General features: G+C 43.5%; 4 protein-coding genes across 5 annotated transcripts; all 4 read right to left on the bottom strand.

The window, feature by feature from the left end:
* Window positions 1–60: 60 nt before the first annotated feature.
* On the bottom strand, window positions 61–3,414 carry LOC138127331 (lysosomal alpha-mannosidase-like). Its single transcript, XM_069043362.1, has 9 exons — window positions 3,275–3,414; window positions 2,400–3,223; window positions 2,113–2,350; window positions 1,870–2,066; window positions 1,630–1,820; window positions 1,078–1,576; window positions 644–1,032; window positions 338–597; window positions 61–290 (listed from the first exon to the last, which is right to left on the bottom strand). The coding sequence occupies exons 1-9, from the start codon at window positions 3,365–3,367 to the stop codon at window positions 93–95; spliced, it is 2,889 nt and encodes a 962-aa protein (XP_068899463.1). The 5' UTR covers window positions 3,368–3,414; the 3' UTR covers window positions 61–92.
* A 113-nt stretch (window positions 3,415–3,527) lies between these two features.
* Window positions 3,528–6,871, bottom strand: LOC138132147 (lysosomal alpha-mannosidase-like). The gene is made up of 8 exons (XM_069049547.1): window positions 6,724–6,871; window positions 5,989–6,675; window positions 5,366–5,931; window positions 5,126–5,316; window positions 4,292–5,070; window positions 4,113–4,245; window positions 3,806–4,065; window positions 3,528–3,758 (listed from the first exon to the last, which is right to left on the bottom strand). The coding sequence occupies exons 1-8, from the start codon at window positions 6,805–6,807 to the stop codon at window positions 3,561–3,563; spliced, it is 2,898 nt and encodes a 965-aa protein (XP_068905648.1). The 5' UTR covers window positions 6,808–6,871; the 3' UTR covers window positions 3,528–3,560.
* A 1,109-nt stretch (window positions 6,872–7,980) lies between these two features.
* LOC138130091 (lysosomal alpha-mannosidase-like) lies at window positions 7,981–11,467 on the bottom strand. 2 transcript variants are annotated; one of them, XM_069046464.1, is made up of 10 exons: window positions 11,289–11,467; window positions 11,139–11,241; window positions 11,030–11,087; window positions 10,321–10,983; window positions 10,043–10,280; window positions 9,799–9,995; window positions 9,351–9,747; window positions 8,591–9,302; window positions 8,286–8,539; window positions 7,981–8,235 (listed from the first exon to the last, which is right to left on the bottom strand). In XM_069046464.1, exons 1-10 carry the CDS (start codon window positions 11,442–11,444, stop codon window positions 8,032–8,034), a joined length of 2,982 nt encoding a protein of 993 aa, XP_068902565.1. In that variant the 5' UTR covers window positions 11,445–11,467; the 3' UTR covers window positions 7,981–8,031. The 2 variants fall into 2 exon arrangements, with proteins under 2 accessions (XP_068902565.1, XP_068902556.1); XM_069046455.1 differs by having other exon boundaries at window positions 8,286–8,545.
* On the bottom strand, window positions 11,467–15,485 carry LOC138130102 (lysosomal alpha-mannosidase-like). The gene is made up of 7 exons (XM_069046476.1): window positions 15,238–15,485; window positions 14,819–15,189; window positions 14,435–14,771; window positions 14,246–14,379; window positions 13,029–14,195; window positions 12,465–12,978; window positions 11,467–11,959 (listed from the first exon to the last, which is right to left on the bottom strand). The coding sequence occupies exons 1-7, from the start codon at window positions 15,334–15,336 to the stop codon at window positions 11,606–11,608; spliced, it is 2,976 nt and encodes a 991-aa protein (XP_068902577.1). The 5' UTR covers window positions 15,337–15,485; the 3' UTR covers window positions 11,467–11,605.
* Between the last annotated feature and the right edge of the window lie 4,258 nt (window positions 15,486–19,743).

The raw sequence follows: 19,743 nt of genomic DNA on the forward strand, positions 1-19,743 counted from the left end.
TCTGCTTGGTAACAACAAATTTGCTGAAACAATTGAGTGTTTTAATTAAGGAGGAAACGATTTCTGCTCTTAGATATCTTTATTGGTAAACATTACAGAGTCGGTGTAATTTTAGCTAAAAATGTTCTGATCTGCATCGGTGCCAGAGTTACTTTGAGTCCATCTACATCTTTCGTACCTTCGGTACTGCTAGATCCGGGCCACGATAATCTGACGTTTTCGTCCAAAGGAATGTTTCCTCCTAGAGTAGTTTCTTGCAGCTCGGTTATGGTAAATGTAGCGAACAAGTCCTGAAATGATCGTTTCAAGTTTGGAAATGAATCAGAATTTTTCTTACCGAAAGATCGACGGTAGTTTCTTTGGACAAATTCTCATCTTCATCCTTTTCCAATACGTGTTCCAAACGAAGAAGAAGAGTATCGTCCTTCCAAGGTTCCAAGGTTAAAATTTGTACATTATCATCTAAAACCCTATTCAGATTGCTAAATTGCAAATTTTGAAGTCGTCCAGATACGTCTTGATCGGTGATGAACACCCACGGAAGTAGTACTTTTCTTTGGGCGACATCTCTCTCGATTGCAGCTAATGACTTCTCACCTGAAACCACTCCCCATAGATTAATTCCACAATTTCAAGTTTTTACCATTTCCAGCAATTGGTCCCACTACTAAGTAATGTTTTCCTCGCACCACGATCCCGTGATCGTACTCTACTTCGTTCAAGCCAAAATCATCATTTGTTCTGATTGCTCTATGAACCATCAATTCTGCTTCTCCATCTTCAACACTGGAACCTCCTTGAGATCTGTCATTCAAAACTGCCAATTCTAATCCCGCTTCCTCATCTCTGATCACGATTTTGGACGTGATGGGGTAGTAGTTCCCGGAAACTGGTTGTTCGTTGGTGTAGTCGTAATCTGGACGGTAATTCCTCACTCTCTTGAGCATCTCGCGTCCATTAGAGTCGGTATAGAATGTACTGTTAGTCTTCAAAGGCGTGGTGAATCTCGTGATCACTTCTTTACCTCCATCGCTGCAATCATACCATCAGATCAAGTCGACAAGAAATGCCACTTACGTAATATCTAGGGGTCCGATTATCCAATCAAATTCGATGTGGGTATTGTCATTGTTGTAAACTTTGATCAGTTGACGAGCCCAGCTGCTGAACTCTTGCAACACTCCAACATAAACATCTCCTTCTATGACTGTGGTTTTTACCTCTGAGGCAACTCTTTGGGCGCCTTTGTCTCCGTCAGGTGTGAAAACGTAGGCCTGGGAACCACCACCGCTCGTATAGAAAAGAAAATCTTGGGTCACATCCATGGTCACTCCGTTCATGGTCACAGACGTCAAAAGACCAGTCTCGTCGTCTATATCGAAAGAAGTGTCTTGGTTTCCAATGGTGGTTTTAGGTTTTTGGTCCCGCGAACTAGTTTTGGTGAAAGAGTAAACTTTGAAACCTTGAGGCGGTAAGTCTTGGGCTACAAATTCCAAAGTGTACTGAGACACTGGTTCTTCGACAATCTGACTGAAATCAGTGATGGTGTCCTCGACCTGATAAAGTACTTCGTCGCCTAAGATAAAAGTTGATGCAAGAGTGATTTATAAAAATCTGTAAAAGCAGTACCATTAGGATCAACGATCTTCCAGGTTTGGGCATCCACCGGAACACTTATGGGGCTAGAAACGACTCGACTCAGTGGATTGTAGACCGCAATGGTAAACTGATCAGATTTTGATTGTGGGCAATAACTGACGTTAGCCAAGAGACACGATTTGAATTGGAAACTGTCACCAGAAGTACCGCTTATTAGATTTCTGAAAGCAAAAGGTCACAATTGTTGTCGAAAATCTGGACTACTCTTACGAGAGAATTGGATCAACGGCATCATTAGCGTTACTCAAACCTGCGTAGAGTATGCGATGATAATCGTGAGTGACCTCGATAAGTTCAGTGCCAGTGATGGCGTCATGGTGCTGCAGCACTCCCATCGCTTCTTTCAAAGAGTTGATACCAGGATTATCGTATGATTCTTGACCTACTACTGCTAGTTGTTTAGCGACCTGAAACAAGTTTACAGACTGATTGGGACAGGTACGTGGGCAGTACCTGTAGGAGATTGTTGCCTTCATAGACGAAGCGTTTAGAAGCGGGTCTTGATGTAAAGTATCCCACTACAAGGCTTCCAACTCCGTCGGCGTAAGGAAAGAAGTCGTCAGTTTTAATCTCAAGCTTGTAATCGTTGGCTGTGACGTAATCGTTGACAGCTTTGGTGTAACACGAGGGAGTAGAGTAGAAGACTTTGATTGGTTTTCCTTGGAAGTTTTGCGGGAACAAATCGAATCCTCTACAAATTAAAAACGAGTCGAGCGTCTTTCTAATATCTTTGTTCTTACTTGATAAGCCTGTCAGTATTGATGTACGAGTTTAGAGCCGCTTGGTATCTGAAATCATCCCCCATGACAACTATTATGTTATTTGTGGGAAATTTCGAGGCTTGCTCTTTCACAAAGTTTGCAAAATTTTCGACTCTGCTTTGGTAGTTGTAATCTGGACTGTCTTCGTCGTCGATGATCGGATCGTCGTCGCAGACAATATCGAAACAAAAACCTGGGGGGGCGCTGTAATGATTGTACAACACTGAGGTGAAGATATCTGAACTGTTCCCCAAATTGCTGCTGCCTCTCCAGATCAAGTCTCCCGTTTTCTTCCCCATCCTGTTGATCTTGTCCCTGTAGTCCAACCTAGCGAAGAAAATACTGTCGAAACCTAGTTGTGCCGAAATCGAGGCTTGCTCGCGACTGTGTCCGAAAGGGTCGATCTGCCAGCCGACTCGCGGCCTTGAACACGCTCCCAACGTGTCCTCCAAATACCGCAAACCTAGGGTGTACTGGTCAATGGTGAACTGATACAAGACAGCAGCTTCGTCGTTCATGCTCCAAGCTCCATTGATAATCTCGAATTGGCCGTTGTTGACCAGATCGATGACGTCTTGTTTGATCGAGTCTTTCTGCTGCTCCCACCATTTCTTGAAGAAGGCGGTTTCGACTTGTACGAAACGTCGCTCGGGGTTGAGTTTGAGGGCAACGATGACCGAACTAATCACGTTTTGGACGTCTTGGAAGTAGTACTGGTCGAGGGTTTTCAGCCAGCCGACGTCATCATGGGAGTGAGGGACGATGTGGACGTTGAGGGCGGAAGGATCGGCCACGGGACAAGCCTGTTTTTGATGCAAATAACAACTGCAAACTAAGGAAACAAGTGTACTCACGTCGTAGCCGCAAGAGGGTGCGTCTGCTTCGTAGGGCTTAGTGTTGACGCCCAGAAGAAGAGAAAAACAAAACAGGAACACTAGATGTGACATTGCGATTTGTTTTGTTACGAATGGTGTCCACTTAGTTACAGCTGGGTTTTTATCAATCAATCGGAAGTTCAAGTGTTTTGATTAAATTCACTTATAGATTTATTTTTTTCCATCGATCTCGCCTTGGTAACAACAATCCGTATCAAATAAGAAAGACAACTACTTTCAGATATCTGCTTTATTTTTATAACATTTACAAAGTCGATGTAATTTTGGCCAAAAATGTTCTGATCTGCATCGGCGCCAGAGTCACTTTGAGTCCATCCAGATTTTTCCCGTCTTCGGTGTCACCAGTTCCGGGCCACGACAACCTAACGCTGTCCTCCAAAGGAATGTTTGCCCCCAGGGTAGTTTCTTCCAACTCAGTTATGGTAAATGTAGCGAACAAGTCCTGAAATCCTCGGTTCACATTTGCAAATGAATCAGAATCTTTCTTACCGAAAGATCGACGGTAGTTTCTTGGGACAAATTCTCATCTTCATCCTTTTCCATGATGTGTTCCAGACGCAGAAGAAGAGTGTTTTCGTTCCAAGGTTCTAGAGTTAAAATGTGAACATTGTCACTCAAAGGTGTCTTCAAACTGCTGAATTCACGAGTGTCAAGCTGTTGGGTTATGTCTTGATCGGTGACGAACGCCCAAGGGGCTAACAATTTCTTTTGGGCCACATCTCTTTGGATCGCCGCCAAAGATTTCTCCCCTAGAAATTACCCTTAATAAATTCAACTAATCGTTGCAGCGAATTACCATTTCCAGAGCTGGGACCCAGAATGAGATAGTGCTTGCCCCTGATAATCACTCCTTGGCCGTACTCCTGATCGTTGATGCTATCCCTGACATTTCCTTGACTCCTGTCGTTATGGGTACAAGCTCTTTGTATCTGCAAGAAACTGTTAAATGATTATCACTTAATCTGACCCAACAACCATTATTTCCACTTGACCATCCTCCAGACTGGCCCCACCCTGTGCCCGGTCGTTCAAGATGGCCAGCTCCAACCCCTGTTCCTCGTCCTTCAGCACAATTCTGGACGTGATGGGGTGGTAATTTCCTGCGATAGGTTCTTCATTTGTGTAGTCGAATGTGGGGCGATAGTTTCTAGTTCTTTTGAGCATTTCACGACCATTAGAATCCGTGTAAAAGTTTCCGTCGGTCTGCAAAGGAGTCGTGAATACCGACACCACCTCCCTTCCTATCCCATCGCTGACGTCCACGGGTCCAATAATCCAGTCGATCTCGATGTAGTTGCTGTCGTCGTTGTAGACCTTGATGATTTGTTTGGCCCAACTGTTGAACTCTTGGAGCACTCCTTGGTATATGTCTCCAGAAATTGGAGTTGTTTTGACCTTGTCTTCGGTCACTCGGTGCTTCTCGTTCTCCAAGGGGACAAAAATGTACGCTCCGGAATAACTTCCACTCCTGTAGTAGGCCAGGTCTTGCGAGACATCCATCGTTACTCCGTTCATAGTGATAGATCTCAGCAACCCAGTGTCGTCGTCTATTTCGAAACTAGTGTCTTCATTGCCAACTGTGAGGTGTGGTTGTTCTTCTGGAACTGTCTCAGCTTTGGTGAAAGCGTACACTTTGAATCCCAGAGGTGGTAAATCTTCGGCGGTGAAGAGCAAAGTGTATGGAGAGATTGGGACGTCGTTCGCGTAACTGAAGTCGATGATGGTGGGGTCGGTTTGATAGATGACTTCATTTCCTGACAAAAATTGAAAGTGGTTGGTAATAAACCACCAATCGATAATTGTGCTAACCTTGAGGATCTTCAATCATCCAAGTTTGGGAATCCACGGGTAATTCAATTGGACCCGAAACTGGTCGACTGAGTGGATTGTAGACAGTCACAGTGAACTTGTCAGACTTGCTGGGGCCACAAGAACTGATGTTTGCCAACAGGCACGTATTAAATTTGAAACTGTCGTCAGAAGTACTGCCTATCAGGGTACTACAAAAGCACAAATCAGTTTCAATTGTAAGACACTTAAAATACTTGCGATAAAATGGGATCGACTGCCTGGTTCGCCTCTTCTAAAGCTGTATCAAGCATGCGGACGTAATCCTTCATGACGTCTTCTTTCTCGGTACCGGTGATGGCGTCGTGGTGTTGGATCACCGCCACGGCCTCCTTCAAACGTGTGATTCTGCTCTCGTAGGGTTGGTTGGTGATCGCTGACAGCTGTTTGGCAATCTGAAGGAAGTTGTTGCCTTGGCGTTCAAATCTCTTCTTGGAAGGCCTCGAGGTGTAGAAACCGCTCCAGTAGCCGTAACCGTCAGTCGCGTACGGAAGAAAATCGTCAGTTTTGATGTCTAAATTGTAATCATTGGCTGTGACAAACTCGTTGACTGCTTTGGCGTAGCACGAGGGAGTCGAGTACAAGAGTTTGATGGGTTTGTCGTCGAAAGTTTTGGGGAACAGTTCGAATCCTTTGATGAGTCTGTCGATGTTGAGGAAGTTAGTGAGGGAGGCTTGGTACCGCACGTCGTCCCCCATCACGACCAGAATGTTGTTGGTGGGGTACTGAGAGGCTTGTCCGCGGACGTACTCGGCGAATTCGTCCACCTGAAATCAACGTGACGCAAATCGGGTCGTACAGTGTCTTATTAGTACTAGTAGTACCCTTCTGTCGTAGTTGTAGTCTGGACTTTCCTCATCGTCTATGATCGGCTCGTCTTGGCAAACAATATCGAAGCAGAAACCTTCGGGGAAGCTGTAGGCGCCGTAAAAGATCGAAGTAAAAATGTACGAGTCGTTCAAGTTTTGACTCCCTTTCCACAACAAATCTCCAGTTTTGTCCGCGAGTCTTTTATTTTTGTCGCGGTAGTCCATACGCATGAAGAACAGACTGTCGAAGCCCAGTTTCGCCGAGATCGAAGCTTGCTCGCGACTGTGCCCGAAAGTGTCGATCTGCCAGCCAACCCTGGGGCGTCCGCAAGGACCCAAAGTGTCCTCCAAGAACCTCAAACCCAAAGTGTACTGATCGATTGTCGATTGATAGTTGGTGTTGGCCTCGTCGTTCATGCACCAACCCCCGTTGATAATCTCCAGTTGACCGTTGTTGACCAAATCGATCACGTCTTGTCTCACGATGTCGTTCTGTCTGTCCCACCACTCCTTGAAGTAGGCGGTTTCCACTTGGACGAACCTCCTGTCGGGGTTCTGTTTCAAAGCACCAACCACCGAGCCGATCACGTTCTGGACGTCTTGGAAGTAGTACTTGTCCATTGTTTTGAGCCAGCCGAGGTCGTCGTGCGAGTGTGGTATTAGATGGACGTTGAGGGTGTCGAGGCCGGCTTCAGGACACGACTAAAAAATCAACGAGTCACGGAGGTGATTGGCTCAAGTGGTACCTACCGAATAGCCACAAGATGGTTCGTCCTTCAACGGAGTGGAGTGAGTCAGCACCACGAGGGTACTTAAGAAGAGCAAGTAAAACATTGTGGTGTTGACAAGCGCACTTGTATCAATGAGAAAATAGCTTTGGTATCCAGTTAAATAAGGTAGGTACTTATCAGTATGATCGAAATCAGACTTTTGTTTACAAATCAATTCTAAATTATTGATTGTGATATTTTTAGGCTCGTTTCCAACAGGAGGAACTGGAATAGAAGATCTTGATGGGTCTACGAATCAAAAAGACCCAAATATCTTCTAGTTTCTTTATTTGTCTTCATTGGTACGAGCTTGGTACCTAAAGTGGTACCCCACAAGTACTATTATAATATTTTGAGGCTCCCTCTCTTACATTTGCAAAATTTTCAACTCTGCTTTCATAGATATGCGAACTTTCCTTGTCAGTGGTTGACATTGAGGAAAAAAAGTACTACACATGTTCTAGCTCCAATAGAGCGTGTCGGCTTCGAAGGGCTTGGTCTTGAAGATTTAAAAAAAATAAAAACCTAACGGAAATTGCCAAAGTGACATTGCAATTTGATTTGTTGTGATGATACAGGCTTGGTAACAGTTGATTGTTTATCAACAAGCTTAATCGCAAGTTCAATTGTTTTGATTCTAAACTCGATTCAATCGAACTCAGGTTGGCAACAGAGAATTGCTGAGAGAGTCATGATTAAGATCTGACACTTCAAACAAGGAAGAAAACAATCATATGTGGCAACGCTGTTGAATATTAATTTGTTGTGGAGCACATTTTATTTTGTATTGGCTCTTTGTTCGACAGTCATTGAGGTACTTAGTAGGCGTTGGAAAAAGTAAACCGTTTAGAACAGAACAGTGTAAAGTTTGAATTTCCCGCCGTTTGCCACGAATTATATTTGTTTATGTTTAATCGGGACACAATTGAACATGTTTGTTTTTAGCAAAGGGTGGCCTTAGATACTTGCTTCGAATATAGGAATCGTTAGGTTATTCAATTTTTAGTGTAAAACATTGCAAAGAAAGAAAAAAAGAAAAATCTTTTTGGCTCTAAATTTTAGGTTAGCTGTCAACATGCTCCAATTAATCTACGCTTTAAAAAAGCACAACAATTGAGGTTTCCAACGCCTTCCCAGCCCAGGATTTGTGTTTTGCGAGTCATGACAACAAACCAATTCCAAATCACTGATTATGATATTTTTTTTATCACTTTGTTGTTGTTGATAAGGAAAAACCTTTCGCAAATTGAATTATTTTATTTCAGTGAAGATACATAAACGTTTACATTTAATTGTACGAAACGGTAGCCAAAAATGTTCTGATCTGCATCGGTTGCAGAGTGACTGTCAAATCGTCGACATCTCTCTTCTCAGCTTGGTCGTCGGTAGTACTGCTTCCGGGCCACGACAATCGGACATTCTCTTCCAAGAGCATATTCGCCCCAAGCGTGGTTTCCTTGAGTTCAGTAATACTGAACAAGGTGAACAAATCCTGAAACATTACGGATTAGAACGAATACTGCGCGCTAACTCCTCGCGTACCGAAACGTCAACTGTCACTTCTTGGGACAAGTTGTCATCTTCGCCATTTTCCAGGACGTGCTCGAGCCTAAAGAGAAGAGTGTTTTCGCTCCACGGTTCCAGAGTCAAAATCTGCACGTTATCCGGAAGGCTGTTCTTCAACCCGCTGAACTGCAAATTGTTCAAGTTGTCGACTTGCTTGGTGACGAAGGTCCAAGGACTCAACAGTTTTCTCTGGGCAACGTCTCTTTCAACTGCAGCGATAGATTTGTCTCCTGAAACTGTGACATTTAGAGATTGCAAGCGCTGAATACCAATCTGAGTACCGTTTCCGCCCTTGGGTCCCAAAACTAGGAAGTGTTTGCCTCTGACTCTGATCCCGTCGCCAAACTCTTGCTCGTTCAAGTTCTCCCCCACTCCTCTACCGTCATCGTGTTGACACGCCCTGTGCACCATCAGCTCCACCTCTCCGTCGTTGATGCTCGAGCCACCTTGCGATCTATCTGTCAAGACGGCGAACTCGACGTCGTCGTCTTCGATGACGATTTTGCTCGTGACGGGGTAGTAATTCCCGGCGATTGGTTGTTCGTCGGTGTAGTCGTAGTCGGGTCGCGAGTTCCTGGTCCTCTGCAGTACTTCTCGTCCGTTGGAGTCTGTGTAAAACTGACCGTTCGTCTCCAAAGGTGTCGAGAACTTGCTGACCACTTCTTTGCCCACGCCGTCACTGATGTCGAGGGGACCAACGATCCAATCAAATTCGATGTAGCTCTTGTCGTCGTTGTACACTTTGATGAATTGTCTGGCCCAGCTGCCAAACTCTTGCAACACCCCTTGGGACACATCTCCGCTGACTAGGGTGGTAGTGATGGGACCTCCAGCGACCCTTGAGGGATCGGTTTCAACCGGGACGAAAATATAAGCCCCAGAACTGTTTTGACTCGTGTAATATTGAAAATCTTGAGTGACTTGCAGAGTGACTCCGTTCATGGTGATCGACTCCAACAACCCTGTTTGTTCGCTGATTTCGAAACTTGTCTCCTAAAACTGTCATCAAGACCTGAAGTACAACGAGTTGATGTAACTTACTTCGTAACCGACTGAGAGATTGGGTGTCTTTTTAAGCAGAGGATTAGATTTGGGTTGCTTGTCGGCTGCCGAGAAACGATAAACCTTGAAACCTAGCGGAGGAAGGTCTTTCGCGGCGAACTGCAGGGTGGTTTGGGAAGTCCTGGCGTTTTCGACGTAGCTGAAATCTGCCAAAGACGCGTCCAGTTGGTACGGAACGTCGTTGTCATCGGGATCGCGAATTTGGTAGTTTTGTTGGTCAAAAACTGGAAGAGTTACGATCGCGGTTTGGGTACGACTCAGAGGATTGTACACTGCTACTGTAAACGTGTCGGATTCGGTCTGGGTGCAAGCGCTGACGTTCGCGAGGAGGCAAGAATCGAACTCTAAGTTGGTATCATCGCCGGTGATCAGATTGCTGCGAGACAATTGAAATCAAAGCTGGGGCGACTTGCAGCCGGGTACTTACGAGAGTACTTGTCCTGCGGCATCGGCAGCGCTTTGCATCCCGCGCGACAGGCGCAAATAATAATTGTTGGCCACGTGTTGCTTCTCAGTACCGGTGATGGCGTCGTGGTGTTGCATCACTCCGACAGCTTCCTTCAAAGTGTTGATTTGCTCGTTATCGTAGGATCCTTGAGCGTTAGCTGCTAGTTGTTTGGAAACCTGAAAGCGCGAGCTTATCAATTGTACAGAGCAGTACCGAGTAGTACTTGTAGAAGGTTGTTGCCTTGACGTTCGAAGTGTTTGGAGGTGGCTCTGGACGTGAAGTACCCAGTCCAGTAGGTGTTTGTCCCGTCAGCGTACGGGAAAAAGTCGTCTGTTTTTAACTCCAGATTGTAATTGTTGCTGTTGACGTAATCGTTGACAGCCTTGGTGTAACAAGATGGCGTCGAATAGAACACTTTGATGCGCTTGTCGTTGTAGGTTTGCTCAAACAAATCGAATCCCCTTGATTTGGGTTAGTACCAGAAAGTACTGTAACACTCACTTGATCAGCAGATCTAGGTTCATGTAAGTCGTCATGGCGGCCTCGTACCGGAAGTCGTCTCCCATCGTTACCAGGATGTTGTTGGTGGGGTAATGCTCAGCTCGGTCTCGCATCTGATCAGCAAACTCTCCGACTCTTTTTTCAAGATTGTAGTCTGGGTCTTCTTCGTCGTCGATGATCACCTCGTCGTTGCACACGATGTCGAAACAGAAGCCCCCGGGGGCGCTGTAATGCTGGTACAAGACTGAAGTGAAGATGTCCGCGTTGTTGCCCAAGTTGGCGCTTCCTCTCCACAGAAGGTCCATGGTTTTGTCGTCCATTCTCCTGTTCTTGTCTCGATAATCCAACCGGGCGAAAAACATGCTGTCGAAACCTAGTTGCGCGGAAATCGAGGCTTGCTCGCGACTGTGGCCGAACGGGTCTATCTGCCAGCCGACCTTAGGCCTGGCGCATCGTCCCAGGTTGTCTTCTATGTAGCGCAAACCAAGAGTGAACTGGTCGATGGTTGACTGGTAGTGGACGGCGGCTTCGTCGTTCATGCTCCAGGCGCCGTTGATGAACTCGAGTTGGCCGTTATTGACCAGATTCTGCACGGCTTCCTTGATGATATCGTTCTGCCGGGACCACCAAAGCTTGAAGAAAGCGGTCTCGACCTGCACAAATCTAAAAAAAGGTGTGCAAAGCGACTTCGACCAGAACCGTTTGTTACCTTCTCTCCGGGTTCTGCTTCAACGCATCGACCACGGAGCTGATCACGTTTTGGACGTCTGCAAAGTGAGAGTTTGAGACATTTGTACACATTGACTATCGAAAGTGACCTTGGAAGAAGTACTGATCAACAGTTTTGAGCCATCCGACGTCGTCGTGGGAGTGCGGGATTATGTGGATGTTGAGAGTGTCGGGACTGGCTTCTGGACACGCCTGGAATCACAACGCTTAGAAGATTTTTCCACAAGGAAAAGTAGTACCTCGTAGCCACAAATCGGATCGTCTTCGACCACAGGTTTGCCGTCAACGCTTAAGGCGATAAACACGCAAAACAAAAGCGCCGCCAAAGACATTTGCAACACCAAACTGACTACACTCTTGATATTCTTCTCAATCGGAGTCGAGGGTAACTTCATAACTGCACCTCAATCAAACAACTTATTTGATTTATAATCTTTTATTACTGAAATACCTACACTTGGTAACAGAGTTTGATTGGTATCGGACCTTATCTACTAAACAATAACTTTTTTGATAGCCTTTCAAGTGTCTGAAGGATCTAAACACACAAACAATATTATTTTTTCTTAAACTCGATTACAAAAGTTCTGATCTGCATCGGGTTCAAAGTTATCTGATAGTCGTCAAGCGCCTGGACTAGTGTCGCCCTCTTCTCGTTCTTCTTCGTTGAGAACTGCAACCTGTTGTTCTGTTCCAACCACTGGTTCGCCCCCAAAGTGGTCTCTTGCACCGTGGTAATCTCGAAGGGAGTGAACAGATCGCGCAAGTTCACCACCGCAGGCTGCGACAGAACCTCGTCCTCGCCCTTTTCGAACACGTGTTCCAGTCTCAGCAGGAAACTGACACCCTTCCAAGGCTCCAAGGTCAAGATTTGGACGTTGTTGGGTAGGGCGCGCGGCAATCCGGAGTACTGCAACAAAACCGGGTTGTGTCTTAGGCTGGTGGGATGTCCGGGGCGTGGGCGGAGTTTGGCAATGGGTGGGGTTTGGCACAGTTAACCAACGAAGATTGTCGAGGTCAGTGGGCGGGGACTCGCCACGACCAAGAGCAAAAGCAGTGCTGGCCCTGTAAACCGAGCACGGTGGCCAAGCGCCTAGCGCGCCACTTTGCATTCGGGAGGTCCCGGGTTCTAACCCCGGTGCGGCCTGATCTAGTGTGGGTTTTTTCAGAGGTTTCCCCACACCATCACATCGTGGGATGTCTAATATCACAGATAAGGCGAATGCTGGGTCAGTATCAACTTCTCAGTACCTACCACCTTCCTTCCGCACCCATCCTCACCGTACCCATCCCGAATCTTCCCGTCAGTGTGGCTGAAAAGGCTCTGGAAAGCCTCAGCAGCCCGCCCCCCTTCGGGGGGGAATGAAAAATGTATTCCTTCCTTCCTGGTCCTGTAATAACGTCACAAATCTCACCTGCGAAAGGTAACTGCTGTCGTTATAAGCAGGCGAGATGAGGACCCAAGCGTCGAGAACTTTTCTTTGGGCGATGTCCCTTTCCTGGGCGGTGGTACTGATCTCTCCAGTCTTGTTCGTGTGCGGACCTACAACCAAGAAGTGCGACCCTCTGGCGACTAAACCCTTGTCGAAAGCAATCTCGTCGAGTGCTTCGCCGACTCCGAAAGCGTCGTCGTGGAGGCAGTTTCTGTGGATCATCATTTCGAGCTGGCCGTCTTTGAGACTGCTGCCACCTTGCGCCCGGTCTGTCAAAAGTGACAGTTGAAGGTCACGGCTGTCATCCACGATTGACAGTTTTGACGTGATGGGGTAGTAATTGCCCGCGACTGGTTCTTCGAGGGTCAGATTCCACGTGGGGCGGGAGTTTCTCACACGTTTCAGCATTTCTCGGCCGTTGGAGTCTGTGTAAAACGTGGATTTGGTTGCGAAGTCTGTGGTAAATCGAGTGATCACTTCTTTGCCGTTAGCGTCCCTGAAATTTATTAAATGCATTTTTTTTTGGGGGGCAACGTTTGAACTTACTGGTTGGGGATGGGTCCCACAAGCCACTCAAACTCTATCAGATTCTCTTGGTCGTAGATTCGAATCGTTTGACTGACCCACTCGTTGAAAATTTGTTGCGCTTCTGCCACTATCGTGCCTCTGAATATCTTTACCTGTGCCTTTTCGGCAACCACGACGGCGTCCTTGTCTGGAACCGGCCGAAAGATGTACGCCCCAGAAGACCTATTCTTCGGTTCTTCATTATCCCCCACGAAACCCTCGTAATAGAGAAATTCTTGGGCGACTTTGACCGTCTGACCGTTCAAGATGACCTCTTGCAAAAGCCCCGTATTGGGGTCTAGTACGACCCCGACCCCCCCAGACTTCAATTCAGTAACATCCTCTTCCTTAAGTATCTCGTTTCCACTCTTCTTTTTTACTGAGTAAGACTTGAACCCTAGTGGCGGTAGGTCCGCGGCTTTGAAAACCAACTCTACTTTAGCTTCACTTTGTCGTCCGGGAATCTTCAACACCGGTTCCGGAATCGGGATCAACTCCACCACAAGACTCGTTCCTGCGGGATCTTGTACCTCGTACGCCTGTCCCAACACCGGCAGACGTACATATTTAGTGACAGGTCGGCTCAAAGGATTGTAAACTGTGACGACAAACTCGTCCTGATTCTCGCTGAACGAGCAAGAACTGACGTTGGTCCACCAGCAGGAATTCAAAGGAAGTTTGGGGGTTGGATTGTCTCCTGTGTTGTTCTCTCCGGTGATTATCTCGCTCAGCGCTGAGTTCACGATGAACTGACACTCGTCGATTCCTCCTTGGAGGATTCTGGCGTAGTCCTCCGCCACATGTTGCTTTTCAGTACCGGTGATGGCGTCGTGGTGTTGCATCACACCCATGGCTTCGCGTAAGGCGTTCAGATCCACCCAATCCTCTGGTCCCAAATCGTCCAAAGCGTACAGTTGCTTGCACACTTGGAGGAAGTTGTTGCTTTGACGCTCGAAACGTTTGAGAGTGGGTCTGGAGGTGAAGTAGCCGGTCCAGAAGGAGTTACCGTCGGAGGAATACGGGAAGAAGTCGTCTGTCTTTGAAACAAGGTTCGGGTTGGCATCGTGGACGGCTTTGACGTAGCAAGATGGAGTAGAGTAGATAAGATTGTATTTGGAACCGTTCTCTTGTCTCTGATTGGCGTAGCTGCAAACAGATGATTATTTTGAGTGATGGCTCTTGGTTCAAGTACTGACTAGATGAGCTTGTCCAAATTTTTGAACCAAGTGTGGGCGTCCTGATAGTGGAAGTCTTCGCCCATGGTGAGGATCACGTTGGACGTGGTGTAGACTTTAGTCATGTTATCCAAATGGGCGAAGAAGTCGTCGATCTACCACAAGAAAATAAGAAAATTATTTACGATGGAAACAAGAGTACAGTCGTACTTTTCGGTCGATGTTGTAGAGGGGACTTCTCTTGTCGTCCACCAGAGGCTCGTCGTTGCACATGATGTCGAAACAGAAGCCGCTAGGTGGCGCGTACGTGTTGTACATGGCTCCGGTGAAGATCTCTGCGTCTATGTTGTCGCTCCCTTTCCAGACCATCTCCATTGTTTTGGTCGCAAACTTGTTGACTTTGTCTTCGTAGTCGATGCGGCCCAAGAGCAGACCGTCGAAGCCCAACTGGGCGAAGATCGACGCCATTTCGCGACTGTGCCCGAACGGGTCGATCTGCCAGCCGATTTTGGGGCGGCCGCACTCGCCAAAACTGTCATTCAGTTTCCTAAAATCCCCCAGATATTGCTTGTCCTTGCAGAGATTTTGTTTTACCTCAAGCCCCACGTCATCTGGTCGACTATCGAGTGGTAGTGAGTGGTGGCTTCGTCGTTCATGGTCCACCCCCCACCTATAAACTCCAGTTGGCCGCTGTTGACGAAAGCTTTGACTTGGTGCTTGACGAAGTCCTGCTGGTGGATCCACCACTTCCAGAAGAACGCCGTTTCCACGTAGATGAACCTTCTGTTGGGGTCTTTCTTCAGTTCATCCATCACCGAGTCGAGAATGTACTGCACCCCAGCGTTCTGGATGGTGTTGTTGGCACCGTAGTAGTACTGGTCTACCGTTTTCAACCAACCGACGTCGTCATGAGTGTGCGGGACGAGATGGACGTTGACGAAACCGTCCTTGAGCGGTTGACACGACTGGAAGCTTCAAATGAGAAAAGAACTGAATCTTTGACTGGTACTCACTTGGTAGCCGCATTGCGGGGCCTCAACAGGCGCACCCGCACACAAGTTGCTGTAAATTCCGGCCAAAATTAACGCCCAGATCGTCTTCATTTTCCACATGATTTGTACCGACGACGCGTTCGTTACTACTGTGCATGTGATTGATAATTCTTGCTAATCAGCTCGGACAACATGTGTTATCGCTCCAGTGAAAATATTATTGTTATGATACTGTGACAGGAATTTATTCTTATGAGTGTAGAGTTCAAAGGACAGCAGCAACTGACCAATTGTTGTCACTTAGAGTGCAGTCGTTGTCCCAATCAGTGCCATTTGGTTCGCACGAATCGGTGTAGGTGTCATCACCGTGCGCTAGTTCTGACATTCGCCGACTCTAATAAAAGATTAATGCGATATTGATGCCCATGACTGGCAGATTTCAGAGTGTTTTTTTTTGCTCTGTGTGGGTGATAAATCAGTAATTCGAAGCTGTCGCTGTCGTGTAATTATTTGCACAAATAGGAGAATTTTTCGGTTTGAAAGTAGAAAAAAAAAAGTCAGGATAAATCGCAATTTACGAGGTCTTTATTGATCTGCGCGAAAGGAAAAACGGTTCTGTCTTTGCTTGTACATTATTAATATTTGTTTTGTTTGTTTATTCTTTATTTATAGGACTATTTCCGTCAATTGACTTGTACTACTTTCTTCCACAACTTCCAAGTAAAAAAAGAAGTGGGTATTTGAGGAAAAAAAATCCAATACTTATCTTATTCTTATTAACTTCTGTAAATATGAGTCAGTACAAATGAGTAATAATTGATCAATCATCTTTATTGGAATGTACGGTAGTGGACATAAAGATTACATTTTAGAACTTTTATTATTAATTAATCATCATCATCATCATCATTATCATGTTGATATCTGTTTACTAAGAAATCTTTCATTTTGTCGACGAATTGATTAAAGTTGTTTTTAAACTATCAACATGATCCCACGTGCTTTCCGTTGGGTTCAAATCAGGACACCGTGAGGGACACCACTATTATTACTGGTTTCTGGTCTTATCTGAATCAACTTTGTACAGTTGCGGTCACGGAATTTTAGACGTCAAATTTATGTCAATTCAAAAAATGTCAATGTAAACCACGCTTTATTGTCATTATAATTGACGTTACTATTGACATTTGAAAGTTTATTTTTGGCATGTCAGGATGATAAAAATTACAAAAGTGAGGTTAGTTGTACCTGAAGCCAGTTTTACATTTTTATGTCAGTTTCCGTTTCAGGAAAATGGTGAATTGTATTCCATAAAAACTTGCGTTGAAGATTTTCGAAATGCATTCCGTAATTTTTCGATTGAATGTCCAAAAACTCTGTAACTGTTTAGATTTTGTAAAAGGCGTTTGAAAATACCGTGAGATCGAGGAAAAAAATAATTAGAGTTGGCTGTGACCAAAAATTTCAGTTGGCAATTCGTTAACATTTCAATTATCAGATGTCAGTCTTAAAAGTTAAGTTAGTGATTTTGAGCACGTTGAAATTTTGATTTTCATAAAGGGGTGCATTATGTGTGACCTGTCGATTCTAAAAGAATCATGAGGAGCTCCAATCACACTTACGAACTAGAGTAAAGGTTCGAAATGTCTGCCTTCAGCTTCCAAACACAATGCTGCTCTCTTCGCTTCATGTTTTCAAATGACCTTCGCAAAGTCGGGACATCAATTAAATTGCAGTTATCAGTAATTACTTGCATTAATTCGGGAATTGTGCCAGGCCTGTTTTTGAACACGTTGTTTTTCAGGTATGGAAAAATTGTTAATAAATTGTTAAAATTGCGTTATTCTCTAGCTCTTCATTTGCTGTAAATCACAGATTAAAACGAACGAGAGAATCCTAAAAGTCAACATGTTTACATAACCTCTTATTTATACAGCGAGTCAATTGACAGGATCTGCACAATCAACAGTCAATGTTGCCAATCTAATTTAAAAATCATAGCCTACTTTAATTATACATTTAAATGAAAGCTCCGTATAAATATTTTTTGCATATCGTAATGAAAGTGTCACTTTTTTACACGCAAAATCGTAGTGAAAGTAGTACTTTTTTTACAGAAAAAATCGTAGTGAAAGTAGTACTTTTTTGCATCATTTTATTCCATCTCTTTGGAGATGATTGTCAAAGCATACCTTTTTTTTGTAATTTTTCATAAATCCTTTAAACCAAATTTCTCAACTTTTTTCGATATGCAAAAAAAATAGTGTGTACAACACCTTATGAAAGTATCTTTTTTCATAACTAGTTGTACAAATAACTAATTCGAAACTGGTAGTCGAAGAAAAACAACTCCATAAATTTATTATTTACAATTTATTACCATAATCATCTCCAAGTGTTTATGTTTGATAACATTTATCATTTTCCGCTTTATTTATATCTTGCTTGGCCATTACATTTTTTGCAATATTGTTTTAAAGATGTACACTTTGTTATCTTCGTTCTTTTATCAGTTATTATTCATTCAAGGTTAATCAAGGAAAGATTAAAATTTTTATGTAGGTACACAAAGATTACATTTTCAAATCGCAAAATTTTAATAACGACACCCGCGAAAATGACTCAAAGGTGTAATTTATCCAGAAAATCTCTCCCTTAACTGATAACACTTCACCAATTCTAAAATCCTTTTAGTGTTTCCTGGAAAAATCGATGTCAAATTTTGGTACGCATCTGTCCAGCTCTCACCACAGTTTTTCTATAGATGTCAAATCCGACATCTGCCGTGGCCACTTCCTCGGTCTTATAAATTTAACAATTGAAATAATATTTGCATTCATCTCTCGTAAGTCTATTTAGTTGTCAAATGACAGTTTTGTTCAAATAAGCAGGGTTAACATATTTTTGCAAAGCTAGTGTTTTTTTTCAAATTTCTTTGTGTTTATAATATCAATTTTCGATTAAACAGAATTTACATGAATTAGATCAGATAAAATCTATAGATTGCAATTATTACATAAATTTTTAAATAATTGTTTATGTTGGGACAATCAAAAAGGTTGATAAAACCTGACTAATGCAGAGGATGAATCACGTAATAATCTTTTAATTTTAATTTGTTATAAACAAAATCAGAAATGACTCATTTGACTTTTGGAATCCTGGCACTTAGACCAACACTCAGATATGGTTTATAACAGTTAAATAACTGTTGTGCAAAAGTAATTTTCTTCATTGAAAAATATCCTAAATCGATTCTTTTCAGTATCTACCTACTTACAGACAGTTCTTCAACTGTATGGGTTAGATAACTTTTATCGTCAGCACGATTAACCCTATTAAAAAATTAGTAAAAATTAAGAAACTTTAGGGTTACATGCCCTTGATATAAGACTTCAAATGTATGTAACCAATTTTCACTTATCACTTAATTCAAAGCCATAAAATTTAAAAAATCGTTTTTAGTACACGCTCATAATTCACAATTAATTCAAAGAACACATTTACGAAACTTTGAATTATTTCAATTTTAACATTAAGGGGGAAAAATGACCAAGATTTACAACTGCAGTGTCATAAATAAATATCTCATTGTTGGGAAACATCTGTTGACCACTTTTCTAGTAATTCTTAAGTCCCTAACGGGTATCATAAATAACCTACGTCAATTTCTTTTGTGGATCTGACCGCCCAATTTAATAATAAATCATAGCTAAATTTTACGCTTTAATATCAAATTCCATTTATTTCAAAAACCGGTGATGTTTTCATGATTTCAATAACACCAAAATTTTCCTGAATGTTTGAAAGGACTCTCAGTGAAAAATTATGTAAATTAATGTAGCAGTTATTGAATTAAAACAAAATCTTTACCTGTTTTACTAAAAATTTTGAAATTTTTACAGACTGTTCTAATCTAGAGTGATACACAATCATTCCTGAATTTTTTGAGAATTTTAAATTGATTAGAAGTGGATGTTTTCGCACTGACGATAAAACTTATCTCACCCGGTACAGTGCTGGATGTTTTTTTTTTGGCGTCGAAGTTGGCGTTGAAAAATCGATTGTGAATGAACCACTCGTCTTAAAAACACTGATTTTTCAAATTGCAGATTAAAAACACAAACAACGCGAAAAGTGAGGTTAGATTTAAACAGCTGATTAACCACTCGTTTTAAAAAAGACTGCATTTAAGATTTTTCAAATCTGCATATTAAAAACACGCAAAAAGTCAGGTTAGATTTAAGCAGCTGATCACCATTAGTGTCATTAATAAAGGACAATTATTAAAAATCATTTTGAAGTTTTTATTGTGTCATTAAAAAAGCTGGGAAATGGCATTATCGAGTCAAAAGTTGGGGTATACTCGATAAAGGCCAGTTCACACATATTTGTCAGTTAAATGTCAGTTGTGGTCAAAATTCCGTGTCCGGAATAGTACTATAGTTGATTTCATATAAATGTTCATCAAGTGAGCTGTGCATGTGTAAAAGCACCTTTAATTTACTTACATTACAAAAGTCACAT

The sequence above is a fragment of the Tenebrio molitor genome, chromosome 1 (genome assembly GCF_963966145.1).
Source record: "Tenebrio molitor chromosome 1, icTenMoli1.1, whole genome shotgun sequence".
NCBI classification, from domain to species: Eukaryota; Metazoa; Arthropoda; class Insecta; order Coleoptera; family Tenebrionidae; genus Tenebrio; species Tenebrio molitor.